Raw genomic sequence first — 22,121 nt, forward strand, 5'->3', positions numbered from 1 at the left:
AGTGGCCCAGGCTTGGGGCACTTCTGCTTTCACAACTAACAATCCTGCAGTGGCTATGGCCGAGCACCTGAGTATAGGCTTGTGGAGCCTATACTCAGGTGCTTTGCAATTTGCAAACAAATTTGCAAACAAACAAATTTGCAAACAAACAAAACAAGCAAAAAACAAAAAAACCAGAAGGCTGTGAACAGGTGTCTTCAATTGCACTGTGGTCAGAGGGCTGCAGCAGGTCCAGGTCCAGGCCCAGGCAGCTTGGACCTTAGCACAGCTCTGTCCTACATGGAAGCAGAAGGGCAGATGGAATTTTGCAGGGCATGCTCTCCCGGAGAGAGATTTGATGAGCTCAGTCTGCTCTGTGTTTCTCCCAAGCAGGGAATATGGCAAAGGAGGAAAAGGAGGGTTATTGGTTGATCCTCTTCACACATATCATTACTCATTTGGTGCTCTTCTCAAAACAAAGAAATTCCATGAGAACAAAAGAGCTGGGAAAATTCTTATTTGGGCATAGGGAACCTATGCTATACTTTTATACATGTGACCTGATGTAAAGCTCAAAAAACAAAATAGTATAAAATGCAATGCCTGTTCACGTGAAGCTTACGCTCTGGATGGGGATACAAGACAAACGTGTAAGAAACAAATTGGCGACATTTTTCTAATAAAGGGTCCCTGAGAGCCAAGGAGGGCAAATACGTTTTTCCTGGAGGTTGGGTAGCATTCAAGTTGGAAAGCAGAATTTCTTTGCAGTCTTATGTTTTATTTTTTTTAATCAAATTTTATAATCTTTACAGGTGTAAAATCTGCATTATAAAATTGTTTTAATTACTTACCAGTAAACTTACTTAGCTTTTGTTTCCCACAACTTCAAGACACACTGGTACTCCACCAAGATGTGCCAAGGAGCCCCGTGACTTTGGACTCTCTTTGGCACTATGAGCCCCGGGGGTATCACCCTAAATGGTAAATGTGGAATCTGGACATCACGAAAAACATCATCTTATACCAAAATATATGACAGAGGTAATAACTGTTATGGCTGTTCAGAAAAGGCCAAAATATTTGGAAAGACTACAGTGAGTCTTATTCAGTAATTCTATACAGACTATTCAAACTGCTGCCGAAGATATAAACTGCAAGACACAGCCATTCTTTTTGCCTTAGTTACACTATTTTTTTTAAATGAGGAAACAAGACATTTCAAAAACATTTTAATATAAACAGAAAGTAAATATGCAGTAATGCCAGAAATAAACTATCTTCAACTCCAGGCTCTTTTCAAAAGACACAAGATACACAGATAAATCACATTCATTCCTTACAAATGTTAAAGAGCAAACAATTTAAATTCATAATGAACAATGAATATTTTTCAGTAGCTGAAATTTTACTCATTCCATAATTTTACAAGTGAAAAAAGAGCTAATCATGTTCCTTAATATTGTCATTTATGTATTATTCAAAAGTACAAACACCCTGAAGATAGAGTCCCATTCTTATCATATGTATTATAAAAACACTGAGACATTTATCAGGTATAATTAACATAATGAAAACTATATGTTAGGATATGTTTCACAAACACAAGTCCAACATTTCTCTCTGGTTCAGAAAATATGAGAGGTAGTTTCAAATAAAGTAAATGTCTATTATGTCACTACATTTCCATTGAAATGTTGGCAATTTATAACAAATTACTAGAAATAAAACTTGAGTTTAAGAACTCAATTGAATATGGGGATATATGTATAGCTGATTAACTTTGTTATAAAACAGAAACTAACACACCATTGTAAAGCCAGTATACTCCAATAAAGATATTAAAAAAAAAGAACTAAATTGAAAAATGATAAGAATAACTTCAACTAATAAATATTTTTCTAAGTCCTAATCACACAAATCAGAAAAGATAGTTGATTACAAAAAATGGCTTCAGTAAAATAAAAACATGCTATCAATATTATAAATCAAATTTTCTATATCATAATGTGTTTCTAAGCTGGGGGAAAGAGAAAATATGAATGTACATGTTTGTAAATTGGGCCTTTCATTTATAGTACCAAATATATAAAATTAATATATACTATTCTCCTAGCTTTGTGCTGCCCAAATTGAGAACTGCAGGGTCAAATAAATTAAAAGTGAGGGGGAAGTGAGAACGCCATTCACCCATGATCAACCTACTTCACGTAATTAAGAAATTTCAGATAACCAAGAATGGTCCCCAGAAGCCTTCCTGATTAAAATGGAAGTCTGACTCAAGTAGGAAACAAAGGACAAAGAGAAGAGAGATGCTCTTCAGAAACTGATACAAGTAAAAGGGTTTTGTTTCCTGGTGCTTTTCAAAGCAATGACAATAAGCAGAATTTTTCAAATAAGTTGCCTTGTGTTGATAATTTAACAGTAATCTACTGACAATCAGTGTGTCATCCTGGGAACCAAATAACAGTACAAGACAAATGGAGAAGTGCTCACTGAAATAAATATTATTTTATCACTCTTCCTTACACAAAAATCTTATAAGTGGACCAGGGTATTCACATGCCTTGAAGTTCTGCCGCTTATGTTCATTCTTATTCAGCTTAAAAAAAGATTATAGACCTTATACCTATTTGGCTGCTGTAAGATTATGTTTTCATGCAATGACTCTCCATGAATGGTCCTAAAAGGAAATTTTAAGAAGTTTATAAAGACATTCAAAATACATAAATAATTTAAGTTTCTAGGTTTTGCAATCATTTTGTTTTTAAGAAAAAGATATTTAAGTATAAAGGAACTGGCATAAACTTGAACCAACCAAAATAAAGATCAAAGATTTATAATTCATACAAAGCAAATTTAGTTCAGCAAGTACATTTTTTCAGATTTAGGATTCCAGGCAGAGATTTGTAGAAAGGACTAATAAGAAAAAATATAATTGTATTGCCTTTTCAAGACTGTATGAGCTTATCAAGACAATGATTTTTAGCATTTCTGAATGTATAAAATTGAGTCCAAATGTTTGAAGTTACCAATGATTTGCTCTTCCCTTTTGTGAAAAAAAAATACAGCTTCTTTTTGCCATGGACTTGTTGCAGCTCTAGGAGAAAAGGTCACTCTGGAGATGGTTGAAAGTTTCAATAATTATGCTAAAGCAAAAAATTCAGCATATCACTTCTGAGTTACTCCTAAAGTTTGTCTCATATTTTCATAAACCACATAACTGATGCCTACAGCAGGAAGCACCTTCATAAAGTTTGGGGTGATGCCTCTGTAAAGTCCTGGTATTCCTTCCTTAGAAATTATTCGTCGAAAGAGCCCAACCATGTTCAGCTGTGCGGTTCCTTCTACCATGGCTAGAAAATTAAAAAATAAACCAGGCTAATTTAATATTCATGCATGTTTTATTACGACTATGCAATTATGATTCAGAATGATTTTCTAGAACGAACAGAATAAAAGGATAAAATTTATTCCAAGGGGCCCAAGAAATAATTCTCCCTGTATGGCACCTAACAGTGAATGCCTTGATTATAACAAATATGAGTGATTACTCTGTGTTAGATATTGAGTTAGTTACTTTATATACCAATCCTCTAAGGCAAGTGTTATTATACCCATTTAATAAGTAAGAAATCAGAGGTTTAGAAAGATAGAGAAACTTGTCTCAACACACTTAGCTAGCCAAGTGAGAGAGCTGAAAGCTGATGGTCTTTCTCTTCTGTAAATGGAATGAAAACTGCACAGCACTGAAAGAATCAGTAGCAACATATGTAAAGCAGTTGGCATCTGTCAAATTCTCAGTAAATGGTGGCTGGAGTTGTTTGTTATTATGGAACCTACAACTTCTGAACTGTGATTCCTCCCCACTGTGACACTGTCTCCTCGACTTTGATTACACAGCGCCCTCCTGGCTCTCCTGCCGTCTGATTCAGTATTCTCTTTTCTTATGATTTGCTGGTTTTTATTGCTCTGCTAAAGTAGTATTCATTCTGTGCCTTTCTTTCACTTTCTGCTTTATCCCTGGCCAATCTCACCCACTACCATTTCTTTAAACAGTACTCCCTGAGCATTGAGACGCCTCTATCCCCAATCTCTCTTCCGAGTACCAACCTCCCTCCCCCAACCAAGCAGTCAATCATTAATTAACCAGTACTTCCAATGTAGATGATCTGTAAATACAAATGTAAAGAGTGGACTGCATGGCAAATGCAAGTTTTACTTTTTGGAACTTTCTGGAGTTTGGGAGTCTTTTTGCTGAATATTTTCGATCGACAGTTGGTTGAATCCATGAATGCAGAGCCCACGAATATGAAGGGCCAACTGTACTCTTAAAACATGCACTCTCAGCGGGAGCATGAAAATCTTACTCTGTGCATAAACCACAGATATACATACAATATATGCACAGAGTAGCCGTGGTATTAAAATTTCATGAAGAGGAACTGATTTGGAAAAGAATTTCTAAAAAGCTTCCTTAAGGAGGCAATAATGCAAAAACGTTGAGAAATACTCTCTTAAAACCACACTCTGCTGTCTCAGTGGAACCTGAAGTTCCAAAAGCACGTTACTGATGCACTACTTTATCAGTGTCATCCTTTTATCCAAAACTCACCTTGAGCCTGCATGCGTGTTCTCACCAAAGCCAAGGGGTAGCTGGCCAGCTGACCACAGGTGCTGGATAAGGCACCACATCCCAGCAGCACCACGACTCCAGGGTTTACAGAGTCTTTGGCAAAATTATCTAGCCAATGGGACTTCAAGAGCTGCCAGAGAAGCAGAAAAGAAGAAAAATAATAAACAACTAACTTTACAACTGCTTTCACTCAACATGAATGTTCTCACAGCTACTCTCATCCTTATGAGACAGGACACATTTCTGCAAGATTGGGCGGCACAGCCACTGTAGGAAGCAGCAGCTCTGTAGAGAGGTGGGGAAGCCACAGGGGATTCAAAACATGAGAGGTGTGACTGGGTGCTCATCTTCTTCTAACTAAATGTGAAGATCAACAGCACACCAGACTAGGATCTAAACATTTCCTACGGTGCTTATCAATGAAAATAATATAATACTACAAACTGCATCTAATTTTGTACTTTACACATATGTTATTTCATTCAGTCCTTCTACAAAAGCTCTGAGGTGGAGCTATTCTTCTGATTTTAGAAATGAGGAAAGTTAGTCTCAGTGGGGTTTTCTAAACAAGGGTGCTGAATTAAGTATATGGATCCTCAGGCTATGCTTCTTCCCTATTATCCTAGGTCCTTGTATTTCCATTAGAAGGCAATTAATTGAGAGAAATGTATAATCTACTTTTTAAATAAAAAATATCTGAAGTATTAAAATATATGCTAATATGTGGGGAAAATTATATACTAGTTTAAATATTTTAAGATAAAATGTAACTGCATACTTGGACCTTACAATTATATAACAAGAAAATCTCTATAAATTTGAAAAAAAAGATTATATTTAAGTGTCTTATTTAAGGTCCATTTAGTACTGTAATATGACAAGAAAAAGTCAATAAGGCTAAAGATAACCATGTCTGAACTACAAACATGAGAAAAGAGAAGTGATTCACTAGAAACTAAGCAACTATTTACACTATTAACACCAGAATGGGGGGGGGGGAGGTAGGAAAATGCACTTTTAAAACAATTAATTTAAAATCCTATAAAATCTACATGATCTGTAAGTCCTCTCTGTGTGTCCCATAATCATTTTCTTCTACAACCTAGGATCCATTATCATTCCTTGCCTCTCAGATCTCACTATATTATTTTTACTTATTTATTTTATTTATTTTTGTCTCCCCCTCTTTATTGGCTTTGTACCCCTCAATTTATAGATATTCTCAAAATTCTATCACCTTATGAAAGTTCTCTGGCAACATCAAGGTCATAACAGTGGGGTCCTGATCCAATAGGATTAGTGTCTTTATAAGAAGAAATACCAGAGAATTCATTCACTCAACTCTCTCTCCCTCTCCCTCTGGGAACATAGCAAGAAGGGAGCTGTCTGCAAGCCAGTAAGAGAGCCTCACCTCAAACCAAATCAGCCAGAACCCTGATCTTGGACTTCTAGCCTCCAGAACTGTGAAAAAGTAAATTTCTTTTGTTTAACCCTCCCAGTCTCTGGTATTTTGTTATGGTAGCCCAAACATACTAATACACTACCCAAAGCAAACTGCAAATTCAATGTAATCCCTATTCAAATTTCAATGACATTGTTTGAAAAAATAGAAAAAAAATGCAAATAGAATCTTAAGGGACCCCACCTAACCAAAATAACCTAGAAAAAGAACAAAGTTGGAGACCTCACACTTCCTGATTTCAATGTATATTACAAAGCAACAGCAATCAAGATAATGTGGTGCTAGCATAAAGACAGATACATCGAATAATGGAACAAAATAGAGAGCTCAGAAATAAATTCTTGAATACATGGGCGCATGATCTTCAACAGAGGTGACAAGACCCCACATTGGGCAAAGGATAGTCTCTTCAACAAATGGTGCTGGGGGGACTTCCCTGGCAGTCCAGTGGTTAAGACTCTGTGCTTCCACTGCAGGGGGAACGGGTTCGATCCCTGGTTGGGGAACTAAGATCCCACATGCTGTGCAGTGGGGCCAAAAATTAATAAACAAAAATGGTGCTGGAAAAACTGGATACCCACAGGCAAAAGAATGAAGTTGGATCCTTATCTTACAACATATACAAAAAACTAACTCAGAATAAATCCAGGGCTGAAACATAAGACCTAATACTATAAATTTCCTAGGAGAAAACACAGGATAAAAGCTTTAGGACCTTGGCTTTGGCAACAATTTCTTGGATATGATCCCAAAAGCACAGGCAAAAAAGCAAAAATAGACAAATGGATTTCATCACCTTAAAAACTTCTGTGAAGCAAAGAAAACAACCAATAGAGTGAAAAGGTGACCTACGGAATGGGAGAATATATTTGTAAACCATATATCTGATAAGGATTTAATATCCAAAATAAATAAATAACTCCTACAATTAAACAACAATAAAAAATAACCTAATTAAAAAATGGGCAAAGGACTTGAATAGACATTTCTCCAAAGAAGATAAATAAATGGACAACAAGCATATGAAAAGATGTTCAACATCACTTATCAGAGAAATGCAAGTCAAAAGCACAATGAGATATTGTCTCACATCTGTTAGGATGGGCACTATCAAAAAACAAAACCCAGAAACTAACAAATATTAACAAGGATGAATGAAAACGCACTGTTAGCGGGAATGAAAAATGGTGCAGCTTCTATAGAAAACAGTTTGTTCCTCAAAAAGCTCAACACAGAATTACCATATGACCCAGCAATTCTGTATACTGATAGGTATACACCCAAAGGAACTGAAAGCACAGACTTGAAGAGAGATCAATACTTGTATCCCTTTGTCCCAAGAGGTGAAAGTATCCTTGAAATTAATTCAACCCCTCAACAACTGATGGCATTCCAAGCTCCTCAACCCTATCAGCAGGTTTTGCCCTTAAGACAAGCTTGGAAGGTAACATAGACTTAAAACTCAAGAACGTCCCTGAGAGACTCGGCAAAATCCACAACCCACGTTGGGCAGGCTCATTTGGCTCCCTCAATTAAAATTCAAATTGACCGCAGTCAGCCTCTTCCTAACATTAAACAATATTCTTTAAATCTTGAGACCTTAGCAGGAATTAAACCAATCATAGAGGAATACAAAACACAACACCTCATAGTCCCCTACACTAGTCTCTGTAATACACCCATTCTCCTCATTAAGAAACTCCACAAAAGAGGATGGAGATTTGTCCAAGATTTGAGGGCTATTAATAACACTGTCGCATGGCTTCCGGGAAGATGGCGGAAGAGTAAGATGCGGAGATCACCTTCCTCCCCACAGATACACCAGAAATACATCTACACGTGGAACAACTCCTACAGAACACCTACTGAACGCTGGCAGAAGACCTCAGACCTCCCAAAAGGTAAGAAACCCCCCACTTACCTGGGTAGGGCAAAAGAAAAAAGAATAAACAGAGACAAAAGGATAGGGATGGGACCTGCACCAGTGAGAGGGAGCTGTGAAGGGGGAAAGGTTTCCACACACTAGGAAGCCCCTTCGCGGGTGGAGACTGCGGGTAGCAGAAGGGGAAGCTTCGGGGCCGCGGAGGAGAGCACAGCAACAGGGGTGTGGAGGGCAAAGCGGAGAGATTCCCGCACAGAGGATCGGTGCCGACCGGCACTCACCAGCCCGAGAGGCTTGTCTGCTCACCCGCCAGGGCGGGTGGGGCTGGGAGTTGAGGCTCGGGCTTCGGTCGGAGCGCCAGGAGAGGACTGGGGTTCGCGGCGTGAACACAGCCTGCAGGGGGTTAGTGCACCACGGCTGGCCGGGAGGGAGTCCAGGGAAAAGTCTGGACCTGCCGAACAGGCAAGAGACTTTTTCTTTCCTCTGTTTCCTGGTGCGCGAGGAGAGGTGATTAAGAGCGCTGCTTAAAGGAGTTCCAGAGACAGGCGCGAGCTGCGGCTAACAGCACGGACCCAAGACGGGCATGAGACGCTAAGGCTGCTGCTGCCGCCACCAAGAAGCCTGTGTGCGAGCACAGGTCACTATCCACACCCCTCTTCCGGGGAGCCTGTGCAGCCCGCCACTGCCAGGGTCCCGGGATCCAGGGACAACTTCCCCGGGAGAACGCACGGCACGCCTCCGGCTGGTGCAACATCACGCTGGCCTCTGCCGCCGCAGGCCCGCCCCGCACACAGTGCCTCTCCCTCCCCCCCGGCCTGAGGGAGCCAGAGCCCCCAGTCAGTGGCTCCTTTAACCCCGTCCTGTCTGAGACAAGAACAGATGCCCTCCAGCGACCTACACGCAGAGGCAGGGCCAAATCCAAAGCTGAGTCCCGGGAGCTGTGCGAACAAAGAAGAGAAAGGGAAATCTCTCGAAGCAGCGGATTAAAGCTCCACAATCAACTTGATGTACCCTGCATCTGTGGAATACATGAATAGACAACGAATCATCCCAAATTAAGGAGGTGGACTTTCAGAGCAAGATTTATGATTTTTTCCCCTTTTCCTCTTTTTGTGAATGTGTATGTGTATGCTTCTGTGTGAGATTTTGTCTGTATAGCTTTGCTTCCACCATTTGTCCTACGGTTCTATCCATCCGTGTTTTTTTTTCTTTTTTTAATTTTTTTCTTAATAATTACTTTTTATTTTAATAATTTTATTTTACTTTATCTTCTTTCTTTCCTTACTTCCCTCCTTTAGACAATGAATCATCCCAAATTGAGGAGGTGGACTTTTAGAGCAAGATTTATGATTTTCTCCCCTTTTCCTTTTTTGTGAGTGTGTATGTGTATGCTTCTGTGTGAGATTTTGTCTGTATAGCTTTGCTTCCACCATTTGTCCTACGGTTCTATCCGTCCCTTTTTTTTTTTGTCTTAATAATTATTTTTTTACTTTAATAACTTTATTATATTTTATCTTATTTTATTTTACTTTATCTTCTTTCTTTCTTTTTTCCTTCCTTCCCTCCTTCCTTCCTTCCTCCCTCCCTCCTTTATTTCTTTCTTTTCTATCTTTCTTTCTTTCTACTTCTACTAATTCTTTCTTTCTACTTTTTCTCCCTTTTATTCTGAGCCGTGTGGATGAAAAGCTCTTGGTGCTGCAGCCAGGAGTCAGTGCTCTGCCTCTGAGGTGGGAGAGCCAACTTCAGGACACTGGTCCACAAGAGACCTCCCAGCTTCACTTAATATCAAACGGCGAAAATCTCCCAGAGATCTCCATCTCAACACAAGCACCCAGCTTCACACAACGACCAGCAAGCTACAGTGCTGGACATCCTATGACAAACAGCCAGCAAGACAGGAACACAACCCCACCCATTATCAAAGAGGCTGCCTAAAATCATAAGAAGTCCACAGACACCCCAAAACACACCACCAGACGTGGACCTGCCCACCAGAAAGACAAGATCCAGCCTCATCCACCAGAACATAGGCACTAGTCCCCTCCACCAGGAAGCCTACACAACCCACTGAACCAACCTTAGCCACTGGACACAGACACCAAAAACAACGGGAACTACGAACCTGCAGCCTGCAAAAAGGAGACCCCAAACACAGTAAGATAAGCAAAATGAGAAGACAGAAAATAACACAGCAGATTAAGGAGCAAGATAAAAATGCACCAGACCTAACAAATGAAGAGGAAATAGGCAGTCTACCTGAAAAATAATTCAGAATAATGATAGTAAAAATAATCCAAAAGCTTGGAAATAGAATAGACAAAATGGAAGAAACATTTAACAAGGACCTAGAAGAACTAAAGATGAAACAAACAATGATGAACAACACAATAAATGAAATGAAAAATACTCTAGATGGGATCAATAGCAGAATAACTGAGGCAGAAAAATGGATAAGTGACCTGGAGGATAAAATAGTGGAAATAACTACTGCAGAGCAGAATAAAGAAAAAAGAATGAAAAGAACTGAGGACAGTCTCAGAGACCTCTGGGACAATATTAAACACACCAACATTCGAATTATACGGGTTCCAGAATAAGAAGAGAAAAAGAAAGGGACTGAGAAAATATTTGAAGAGATTATAGTTGAAAATTCCCTAATATGGGAAAGGAAATAGTTAATCAAGTTCAGGAAGCATAGAGAGTCCCATACAGGATAAATCCAAGGAGAAACACACCAAGACACATATTAATCAAACTACCAAAAATTAAATACAAAGAAAACATATTAAAAGCAGCAAGGGAAAAACAACAAATAACACACAAGGGAATCCCCATAAGGTTAACAGCTGATCTTCAGCAGAAACTCTGCAAGCCAGAAGGGACTGGCAGGACATATTTAAAGTGATGAAGGAGAAAAACCTGCTACCAAGATCACTCTACCCAGCAAGGATCTCATTCAGATTTGATGGAGAAATTAAAACCTTTTCAGATAAGCAAAAGCTGAGAGAGTTCAGCACCACCAAAACAGCTTTACAACAACTGCTAAAGGATCTTCTCTAGGCAAGAAACACAAGAGAAGGAAAAGACCTACAATAACGAACCCAAAACAATTAAGAAAATGGGAATAGCAACATACATATCAAAAATTACCTTAAATGTAAATGGACTAAATGCTCCCACCAAAAGACACAGATTGGCCGAATGGATACAAAAACAAGACCCATATATATGCTGTCTACAAGAGACCCACTTGAGACCTAGAGACACATACAGACTGAAAGTAAGGGGATGAAAAAAGATATTCCATGCAAATGGAAACCAAAAGAAAGCAGGAGTAGCAATTCTCATATCAGGCAATATAGACTTTAAAATAGAGACTATTAGAAGAGACAAAGAAGGACACTACATAATGATCAAGGGATCGATCCAAGAAGCAGATATAACAATTGTAAATACTTATGCACCCAACATAGGAGCACCTCAATACATAAGGCAAATACTAACAGCCATAAAAGGGGAAATCGACAGTAACACATTCATAGTAGGGGATTTTAACACCCCACTTTCACCAATGGACAGATCATCCAAAATGAAAATAAATAAGGAAACACAAGCTTAAAATGATACATTAAACAAGATGGACTTAATTGATATTTATAGGACATTCCATTCAAAAACAACAGAATAGATCATGTCTTGCGTCACAAATCAAGCCTTGGTAAATTCAAGAAAATTGAAATTGTATCAAGTATCTTTTCTGACCACAAGGCTATGAGACTAGATATCAATTACAGGAAAAGGTCTGTAAAAAATACAAACACATGGAGGCTAAACAATACACTACTTAATAACGAAGTGATCACTGAAGAAATCAAAGAGGAAATCAAAAAATACCTAGAAACAAATGACAATGGAGACACAACGACCCAAAACCTATGGGATGCAGCAAAAGCAGTTCTAAGAGGGAAGTTTATAGCAATACAATCCTACCTCAAGAAACAGGAAACATCTCGAATAAACAACCTGACCTTGCACCTAAAGCAATTAGAGAAGGAAGAACAAAAAAACCCCAAAGCTAGCAGAAGGAAAGAAATCATAAATATCAGATCAGAAATAAACGAAAAAGAAATGAAGGAAACGATAGCAAAGATCAATAAAACTAAAAGCTGGTTCTTTGAGAAGATAAACAAAATTGATAAACCATTAGCCAGACTCATCAAGAAAAAAAGGGAGAAGACTCAAATCAATAGAATTAGAAATGATAAAGGAGAAGTAACAACTGACACTGCAGAAATACAAAAGATCATGAGAGATTACTACAAGCAACTCTATGCCAATAAAATGGACAACCTGGAAGAAATGGACAGATTCCTAGAAATGCACAACCTGCCAGGACTGATTCAGGAAGAAATAGAAAATATGAACAGACCAATCACAAGCACTGAAATTGAAACTGTGATTAAAAATCTTCCAACAAACAAAAGTCCAGGACCAGATGGCTTCACAGGCGAATATTATCAAACATTTAGAGAAGAGCTAACATCTATCCTTCTCAAACTCTTCCAAAATATAACAGAGGGAGGAACACTCTCAAACTCATTCTACGAGGCCACCATCACCCTGATACCAAAACCAGACAAGGATGTCACAAAGAAAGAAAACTACAGGCCAATATCACTGATGAACATAGATGCAAAAATCCTCAACAAAATACTAGCAAACAGAATCCAACAGCACATTAAAAGGATCATATACCATGATCAAGTGGGGTTTATTCCAGGAATGCAAGGATTCTTCAATATACGCAAATCAATCAACGTGATACACCATATTAACAAGTTGAAGGAGAAAAACCATATGATCATCTCAATAGATGCAGAGAAAGCTTTCGACAAAATTCAACACCCATTTATGATAAAAACCCTGCAGAAAGTAGGCATAGAGGGAAATTTCCTCAACACAATAAAGGCCATATATGACAAACCCACAGCCAACATTGTCCTCAATGGTGAAAAACTGAAAGCATTTCCACTAAGATCAGGAACAAGACAAGGTTGCCCACTCTCACCACTCTTATTCAACATAGTTTTGGAAGTTTTAGCACAGCAATCAGAGAAGAAAAGGAAATAAAAGGAATCCAAGTCGGAAAAGAAGTAAAGCTGTCACTGTTTGCAGATGACATGATACTATACATAGAGAATCCTAAAACTACCAGAAAACTACTAGAGCTAATCAATGAATTTGGTAAAGTAGCAGGATACAAAATTATTGCACAGAAATCTCTGGCATTCCTATACACTAATGATGAAAAATCTGAAAGTGAAATCAAGAAAACACTCCCATTTACCATTGCAACAAAAAGAATAAAATATCTAGGAATAAACCTACGTAGGGAGACAAAAGACCTGTATGCAGAAAATTATAAGACACTGATGAAAGAAATTAAAGATGATACAAATAGATGGAGAGATATACCATGTTCTTGGATTGGAAGAATCAACATTGTGAAAATGACTCTACTACCCAAAGCAATCTATAGATTCAATGCAATCCCTATCAAACTACCACTGGCATTTTTCACAGAACTAGAACAAAAAATTTTGCAATTTGTATGGAAACACAAAAGACCCCGAATAGCCAAAGCAATCTTGAGAACGAAAGAAGGAACTGGAGGAATCAGGCTCCCTGACTTCAGACTATACTACAAAGCTACAGTTATCAAGACGGTATGGTACTGGCACAAAAACAGAAAGATAGATCAATGGAACAGGATAGAAAGCCCAGAGATAAACCCATGCACATATGGACACCTTATCTTTGATAAAGGTGGCAGTAATGTACAGTGGAGAAAGGACAGCCTCTTCAATAAGTGGTGCTGGGAAAAATGGACAGGTACATGTAAAAGTATGAGATTAGATCATTCCCTAACACCATACACAAAAATAAGCTCAAAATGGATTAAAGACCTAAATGTAAGGCCAGAAACTATCAAACTCTTAGAGGAAAACATAGGCAGAACACTCTATGACATAAATCACAGCAAGATCCTTTTTGACCCACCTCCTAGACAAATGGAAATAAAACCAAAAATAAACAAATGGGACCTAATGAAACTTCAAAGCTTTTGCACAGCAAAGGAAACCGTAAACAAGACCACAAGACAGCCCTCAGAGTGGGAGAAAATATTTGCAAATGAAGCGACTGACAAAGGATTAATCTCCAAAATTTATAAGCAGCTCATGCAGCTCAATAACATAAAAACAAACAACCCAATCCAAAAATGGGCAGAAGACCTAAATAGACATTTCTCCAAAGAAGATATACAGACTGCCAACAAACACATGAAAGAATACTCAAAATCATTAATCATTAGAGAAATGCAAATCAAAACTACAATGAGATATCATCTCACACCAGTCAGAATGGGCATCATCAAAAAATCTAGAAACAATAAATGCTGGAGAGGGTGTGGAGAAAAGGGAACCCTCTTGCACTGTTGGTGGGAATGTAAATTGATACAGCCACTGTGGAGAACAGTATGGAGGTTCCTTAAAAAACTACAAATAGAACTACCATATGACCCAGCAATCCCACTACTGGGCATATACCCTGAGAAAACTATAATTCAAAGAGTCATGTACCAAAATGTTCATTGCAGCTCTATTTACAATAGCCCGGAGATGGCAACAACCTAAGCGTCCATCATGGGATGAATGGATAAAGAAGATGTGGCACATATATACAATGGAATATTATTCACCCATAAAAAGAAACGAAATTGAGCTATTTGTAATGAGGTGGATAGACCTAGAGTCTGTCATACAGAGTGAAGTAAGTCAGAAAGAGAAAGACAAATACCATATGCTAACACATATATATGTAATTTAAGGGAAAAAAACGTCATGAAGAACCTAGGGGTAAGACAGGAATAAAGACACAGACCTACTAGAGAATGGACTTGAGGACATGGGAAGGGGGAATTTTAAGCTGTGACAAAGTGAGAGAGAGGCATGGACATATATACACTACCAAACGTAAGGTAGATAGCTAGTGGGAAGCAGCCGCATAGCACAGGGAGATCAGCTTGGTGCTTTGTGACCGCCTGGAGGGGTGGGATAGGGAGGGTGGGAGGGAGGGAGACGTAAGAGGGAAGAGATATGGGAACATACGTATATGTATAACTGATTCACTTTGTTATAAAGTAGAAACTAACACACCATTGTAAAACAATTATACTCCAATAAAGATGTAAAAAATAAAAAAAAAATAAAAAAAATAACATTGTCATCAATCATCATCCAGTTGCCCTTAACCCTCATACCCTTTTAATGGCAATACCTACAGAGAATAAATTTTTCACTATAACTGACCTCTGTAGCACCTTTTTCAGCATCTCTGTGGATTGTGAAAGTCAAATTTTATTTGCTTTCATGTGGGAAGGACAATACATCTGGACTGTCATGCCACAAGTCTAGACTAAAAGCCCTTCCTACTTTTTACAGATCCTAAAAGCAGATTTAGCAGGTGTCATTTTTCTGTAAGAGTCCATCCTTTTCAATAGGTTGATGACCTTCTTTGCTTGTCTTCCAACGGGGCAAGTGAGCAAGATAGCATCCATCTCCCCAGGCTGTTAGCAACTAAAGGTCATAAAGGTCTCTAAAGAGAAATTACAACTTATTCAAACACAGGTCATATACCTAGGACCCTTGATCTCGGATTAAGGACTCCTTTAAGACCCTAATAGGATTCAAAGTGTCTTAAATTTCCCATAGCCACAGACCAAAAGACAACTTTAAAGATATTTCGGGCTGACTGGATACTACAGAAACTGGATACTTAATTTTTTAGTTGCCCAGCCTCTCAAAGCTTAAAGACCAGATCCTTTAGAGTGGGAAGAAAACGTCTTTAGGGCTCCAGAACCTGAAAAGTGGACTCTGCAGTCCCCTGCTTTAGGACATACTAATTATTAGCTTCCCCTTTTCCACTCGATGTTCGAAAGAAGAGAAATGGCTTAGGAGCGCTTACTCAAAGGCACAGAGGTCAACACCAACCCCTTGGATATTACACTCAACAATCAGACCTGTAGCCAGAGGCCTTCCTCCAGCATGAGAGCTATTTCAGCAGCAACAGCCCTTACAGCATCAACTGAGGAAATAGTTACGGGCTCTCCACTCACCATCTATGTTCCCCCATGTGGTAGGAGGCTTGCACAATTCTCATCACACTCAACACCTTCCTGCAAGCTGTCTTACCCCGCATGAAATTTCATTACTGACTTCTCACACAACCCTTTCCCGCTACAACAACTTCAACCCTGCAACCCTTCTCCCTTTACTTAGTGACAAAACTCCTCATGACTGTCTGACCCTGACTGATCAGTTATTAACCCTTAGAGCTGACTTACAAGAAACCCCTGTTGCTAACATTGAGATTTCATGGCTTACTGATGGTTCTTGTTTGAAAAACGGCAAAGGAAAATATTGTACTGGGTATGCAATCATCTGCTCCTTTGAAGTAACTGAGGCAGCTCCACTGCTGACCGCTACTTCAGCCCAGCAGGCAGAACTCCATGGTTTAACTAGAGATTGCACCCTAGCAGAAGGTAGAACTGTGAATACCTGTACAGATTGTCGCTTTGCCTTTACGGTAGCTGATGACTTTGGCATGCTTTAGAAACCAAGAGGATTCTTAACCTCAGGGGGAAGCCAGATTAAGAATGAAAATTGGGTCAATAAATCATTGGAATCGATCCAATTTCCACCTGTCCTAGCCATCATTAGGATACCTGGGCATCCAAAATTAAATTCAGATGAAACCAAAAGAAATAACTTGGCTAATCAGGCCACAAGGACAACTGCCTTACAAGCCACCAAATCTCCTAGGAGTCATTTCCTGTGCCTCCCTGTTGCCCAGTGGTCTAACCCTATGACACTGACTCCTTGAAATAACCACTGGAAATTAAAAATTCCCCCCCAACATGGGACATGACTTTCTGGGACAGGTCCATCCCAGTAATGTGAGACAAAGCAAATCTGTAAGTTGATTGGCAATGCTTTTAGAGAATGATCTTGATCAAAAGGGGGATATGTGACATAAGATGGAGTCACTTATGTCAAGGGGTTTTAAAATGAAGCTGCAAGGCCACTCAAGAGGTGGACCTTATGCCTGTCTCACCAGGTGGAACCATAAACATATGAACTGGGCCACACCACAGATAGTCCAAGAACTCTGCAAGAACACCTGCAACTTGTCACAGTAATGAACTCTTACCTCCCTCTAATGATAGCCTTAGCAATCAATCATGTTTAGTCAACTAGGTTCTGCCTTCAGCTCCAACTAAAATTCTTTGTAATGCAAACCTCCCTTCTTTACCATTAAAAACCCCTGACTTGGGCTTCCCTGGTGGCGCAGTGGGTGAGAGTCCGCCTGCCGATGCAGGGAACACGGGTTTGTGCCCTGGTCCAGGACGATCCCACATGCCGCAGAGCGGCTGGGCCTGTGAGCCATGGCCGCTGAGCCTGCGCGTCCGTAGCCTGTGCTCCGCAACGGGAAAGGCCACAACGGTGAGAGGCCCACGTACCGCAAAAAAACAAAGAAAAAACCCCCCAGAAAACCCCTGACTTTTATTCCCTAACAGACACTGTTCAGATTGATACGCAAATCTGTGTGTACTGAATTGCAATTCTTTGATCCCAAATAAATGCACTGTGTTTGATTATTGCCTCCTAGGTTTCTTCAGGTTGACAAGTACAAGGAATGAATCTGTACTACCCACATCAGTCTCTTGGTTTTATCAATGTTAAATTTTAACAAACCAAAGAAAATGTGCTATTTTTGCTTATTTTTCTCTCCTCAAAAAAATCCCTAATATCATCTGCTAAGCTGAACAACTGTATCTGTAATAACCTTTTTTTTAATTGAAGTACAGTGAATTTACAATGTTTTATTAGCTTCAGGTATACAGCAAAGTGATTCAGTTATACATTCTTGTTTTCAGATTCTTTTCCATTATAGGTTATTACAAGACATTGAATATAGTTCCCTGTGCTATACAGTAGGTCCTTGTTGTTAACTATTTTATACATAGTGGTATGTATATGTTAACCCCAAACTCCTAATTTATCCCTCCCACTCCCACTCTCCCCTCTGGCAACTATAAGTTTGTTTTCTATGTCTGTGAGTCTATTTCTGTTTTGTAAATAAGTTCATTTATATCATTTTTTTAGGTTCCACATATAAGTGATATCATATGATATTTGTCTTTCTGTCTTTCACATAATATGATAATCTCTAGTTCTATCCATGTTGCTGTAAATAGCATTATTTCATTCTTTTTTATGGCTGAGTAATATTCCATTGTGTATAAATACATCTTCTTTATCTATTCATCTGTTGATGGACACTTAGGTTAACTTCCATGTCTTAGGTATTGCAAACAGTGCTGCTATGAACACTGGGGTGCATGTATCTTTTCAAATTAGAGTTTGCTCTGGATATACGCCCAGGAGTGGGATTTCTCGATCATATGGCAGTTCTATTTTAATTTGGCAAGGAACCTCACTACTGTTCTCCATAGTGGCTGTGCTAATTTACATTCCCACCAACAGTACAGAAGGGTTCCCTTTCCTCCACACCATTATTATTCCTTTTCTCCACAGCATTTATTATTTGTAGACTTTTTAATGATGGCCATTCTGACTGGTGTGAGGTGATACCTCGTTATAATTTTGATGTGCATTTCTCTAGTAATTAGCGATATCAAGCATCTTTTCATGTGCCTGTTGGCCATCTGTATGTCTTCTTTGGAGAAATGTCTATTTAGGACTTCTACCCATTTTTTGATTGGGTTGTCCTTTTGATATTAAGCTATTTGTGTATTTTGGAAATTAATCCCTTGTTGGTAGCATCGTTTGCAAATATTTTATCCCAGTCCATAGGTTGTCTTTTTGTTTTGTTTATGGTTTTCTTTGTTGTGCAAAAGATTTTAAGTTTAATTAGGTCCCACTTGTTTATTTTTGTTTTTATTTCCATTACTCTCGGAAACGGGTCCAAAAAAGTATTGCTGTGATTTATGTCAAAGAGTGTTCTGCCTATGTTTTCCTCTAAGAGTTTTATAGTATCCAGTCATACATTTAGGTCTTTAATCTATTTTGATTTAATTTGTGTATATGGTGCTAGAAAAGTGAACAACTATATCTGAATGTGAGAGTATTCTCTTCATTAATAAAAATAATTAACAGGGAAATCTAATACAAAAGTGACCACAGGCATATGGGGTCTCATATTCAAGGAACTTGAAAAGAAAGATAAAAGAACACACCCTTGAATCTACTTTTGGTCACAAACTGTTTCCTGGTACATATGTACCTCTCTATATAAAGTCAAATTCTAACAATGAGAACTATTTAACTACATTTTCAGATTCAAAAGATTGCTACAAACTCACCTCATACACAGCAAGATCTATACCTGCATAAGGTATGATGCCTAATAAATTGGGAACGTAACCTTTGTAAAAAGCTCCCATGCCTTCATGTTTCAAAATCTTCTTGGCACAATCAAACATCCCAGAGTATTGTCCAGTTTTGCCTACAGCCAGCCTGGTTTTCAGAACCTGGTTATGAAAGAATATAATGAGTATTATTATTCACATCAATGCTATCATCACAGAATTCAAAAGACGTAACTTTACAAAGAACAAATATCTAGCATATATTGTCACTCAAATGACTGTCCAGTTTGTTGATGTGTTCTCTCTCACAAATTATCTCTCTTAAGGGTCTAAGACCAGAGCCAAGAAGATCCCTTTTGCTCTAAAGATGATCTGAATTAGGGCAGTAGCAGAGGAAATAGAAGATAATCTATTGACATCTTAACAAAATTGTGATGTATTAGATATGGAGGGTGGGGAAAATGGTAGTGTAAAGGATGATCCCAGTGTTTCTAGCTTGGAACTTGGGATGGGGCCAGCAGAGAAGAGGGAAGGTGATGCTATTAACTGAGATGGAGGATATAAGAGGCAGCCTACGTATTGAGTTAGGATATTTTTTGAGGGGTGTGTGGAGTGATATGAACAATCATATTAAGATGCCTGCAAGGAAAGCTATATTAATATGCATACCACAAAGGTGAAAACTAACAGTATTTCTTAAGTCTTATCAGTTATTGAAAAACGCTTTGTCATATCAATAAAGATATCCACATCTACAATATTATTCTTGCTCTAAAGCAGGAGTTGGCAAACTTTTTCTATAAAGTAAATATTTTCGTCTTTGCAGGACTGAAATACCAGGTCTCTGTTGCATATTCTTTGGTATTGCTTTTTTGTTGTTGTTAAACCACCTTAAAAAGGTAAAAATATAAAAACCATCCTTAGCTCAAGGGTTGTACAAAACAGTCCACAGGTCCATGGTTTGCTAACCTATGCTCTAATAAAAGGACGTCCAGTTAGATTACCACCAAATTCTAAGGTTCCATTACGAACTTTATGGTACAGAAACTCTTTGGAGAGGAATGGGTGCTATAATTCTTATCAACACTATGGGAGCCAGCCTCCAAGATGGCCCCCAACTATCCCTGCCTCCTGGTATTCACACCATGTGTAGTCCCCTTCCACACTCTACCAGGGGCGGTCTTTGTGACCAACAGAATAGAGCAGATGTGACCAAAGATTGCAGCTTCTATCTTGGGTGCTCTCTTTGATAACTGATTTGGAAAAACCAGCTACCATGTTGTGAGGATACTCAAGCATCCTATGGAGAGGACCCTGCAATAAGGAACTGGTATCTTCAACCAACAGCCAGGAAAACCTGGCAACAAACACGTGAATAAGCTTGAAAACAGATCCATCCCCAGTTGAACCTTGCAGTGACTGCAGCCCTGGCTGACACCCTGCTATAGGCTGTGAGAAACCCTGAGCCAGAGGAACCCAGCTAAGCTACACCCAGGTTCCTGATCCACAGAAACCGTGAGATTATATATACTTGTTGTTTTAAACTGTTAATCTTGGGATAACTTGTTACACAGTAATAGATAATAATACAAACACCGTTAATGCAATCAGACTTCACAATGGTACTTACCTCCATAGGATAAATAAGTGTCTGTGCAGTTGCTCCAGCCATGGAACCAGAAACGAATCTCTCAAAGGTTCCTACTTTTTGTCCTTCCTCAGTAAGCAACTTCTTGTACTGTGTAAATAAAGTTTTAAATGCACATTAATACCTGCTACAGAATGAATTGTGTTCTTCTCCCCCCTTTCGCGTCCCCCCCCACAAATTCATATGTTGAAACTGTAACCTCCAATGCGATAGTATTTGGAGCTGGGGCCTTTGGGAGGTAATTATGGTTTGATCATGAGGTGGGGTCTCTCTCTCTTTCTCTCTTTCTTTCACACACATGCTCAGTCTCTCCCTCCTTCCTTCCCTATCCCTCACCCCTCTCTCTCTCTTCCCCCAACATGTATGCACCAAGGAAAGGCTATGTGAGCACACAGTGAGAGGGTGGCCATCTGCAAGCCAGGGAGAGAGCCCTCACTGGAAACTGAATTGGTCAGCACCGTGATGACAGACTCCCCAGCTCTAGAACTGTGAGAAATAAACTTCTGTTGTTTAAACAATCCAGCGTATGGTATTTTGTTATGGCAGGCCAAGCTAAGACAATACAAAAATACAAATCAGCTCCTAGAAATCAATTGACAATATGATGTTTCTCAAAATGCACATTGATTATTAATTGTTAATGCACTGCATTAACAATATCTAACAGAAAAGCAAGGTTTGAATGCTAATACGTTCAGTTTACTGGACAGTGATTTTCAAGTTAGAATTCCACAAAACACAGATGATCACAGAGGGGACCCGGTAGCTCCTTTGCTAAAACAGATTCATCACAACATTCTTCCTCAGATGCACAGGTTAATAAAGTGTTCACAGTTTTTAGATATTTTCCCCATAGTTTTCCTTTTTTTAAGATGAGTTTATTTTCACCAGTATAAGTAAAACTAATAAATAAGTGACAAATATTAACAAAACAACTTAGAAAAACAGTTTTTGTAGGTAATACATTTAACCATACTAACATCTCGACCCCAGAGCCCGCCTGGCCCACCAGTACTAAAGCAACCGACATGGCTGATCTGGCCAAAGGGGGAAATCTGGCACAAA

General features: G+C 38.9%; 1 protein-coding gene across 1 annotated transcript in view; it reads right to left on the bottom strand.

Moving 5' to 3' along the window:
- Window positions 1-1,113: 1,113 nt before the first annotated feature.
- Window positions 1,114-22,121, bottom strand: part of SLC25A24 (solute carrier family 25 member 24) — a 59,080-nt gene continuing 38,072 nt past the window's right edge. Inside the window, exons 7-10 of the mRNA XM_060026425.1 lie at window positions 21,039-21,146; window positions 19,403-19,570; window positions 4,592-4,742; window positions 1,114-3,332 (exon numbers count right to left, since the gene is read on the bottom strand). Of these exons, the coding sequence (XP_059882408.1) occupies window positions 3,148-3,332; window positions 4,592-4,742; window positions 19,403-19,570; window positions 21,039-21,146 (612 nt within the window). The 3' untranslated portion in view covers window positions 1,114-3,147. The remainder of the gene's footprint in view (window positions 3,333-4,591; window positions 4,743-19,402; window positions 19,571-21,038; window positions 21,147-22,121) is intronic.

The sequence above is a fragment of the Delphinus delphis genome, chromosome 1, assembly GCF_949987515.2.
Source record: "Delphinus delphis chromosome 1, mDelDel1.2, whole genome shotgun sequence".
Lineage (NCBI taxonomy): Eukaryota > Metazoa > Chordata > Mammalia > Artiodactyla > Delphinidae > Delphinus > Delphinus delphis.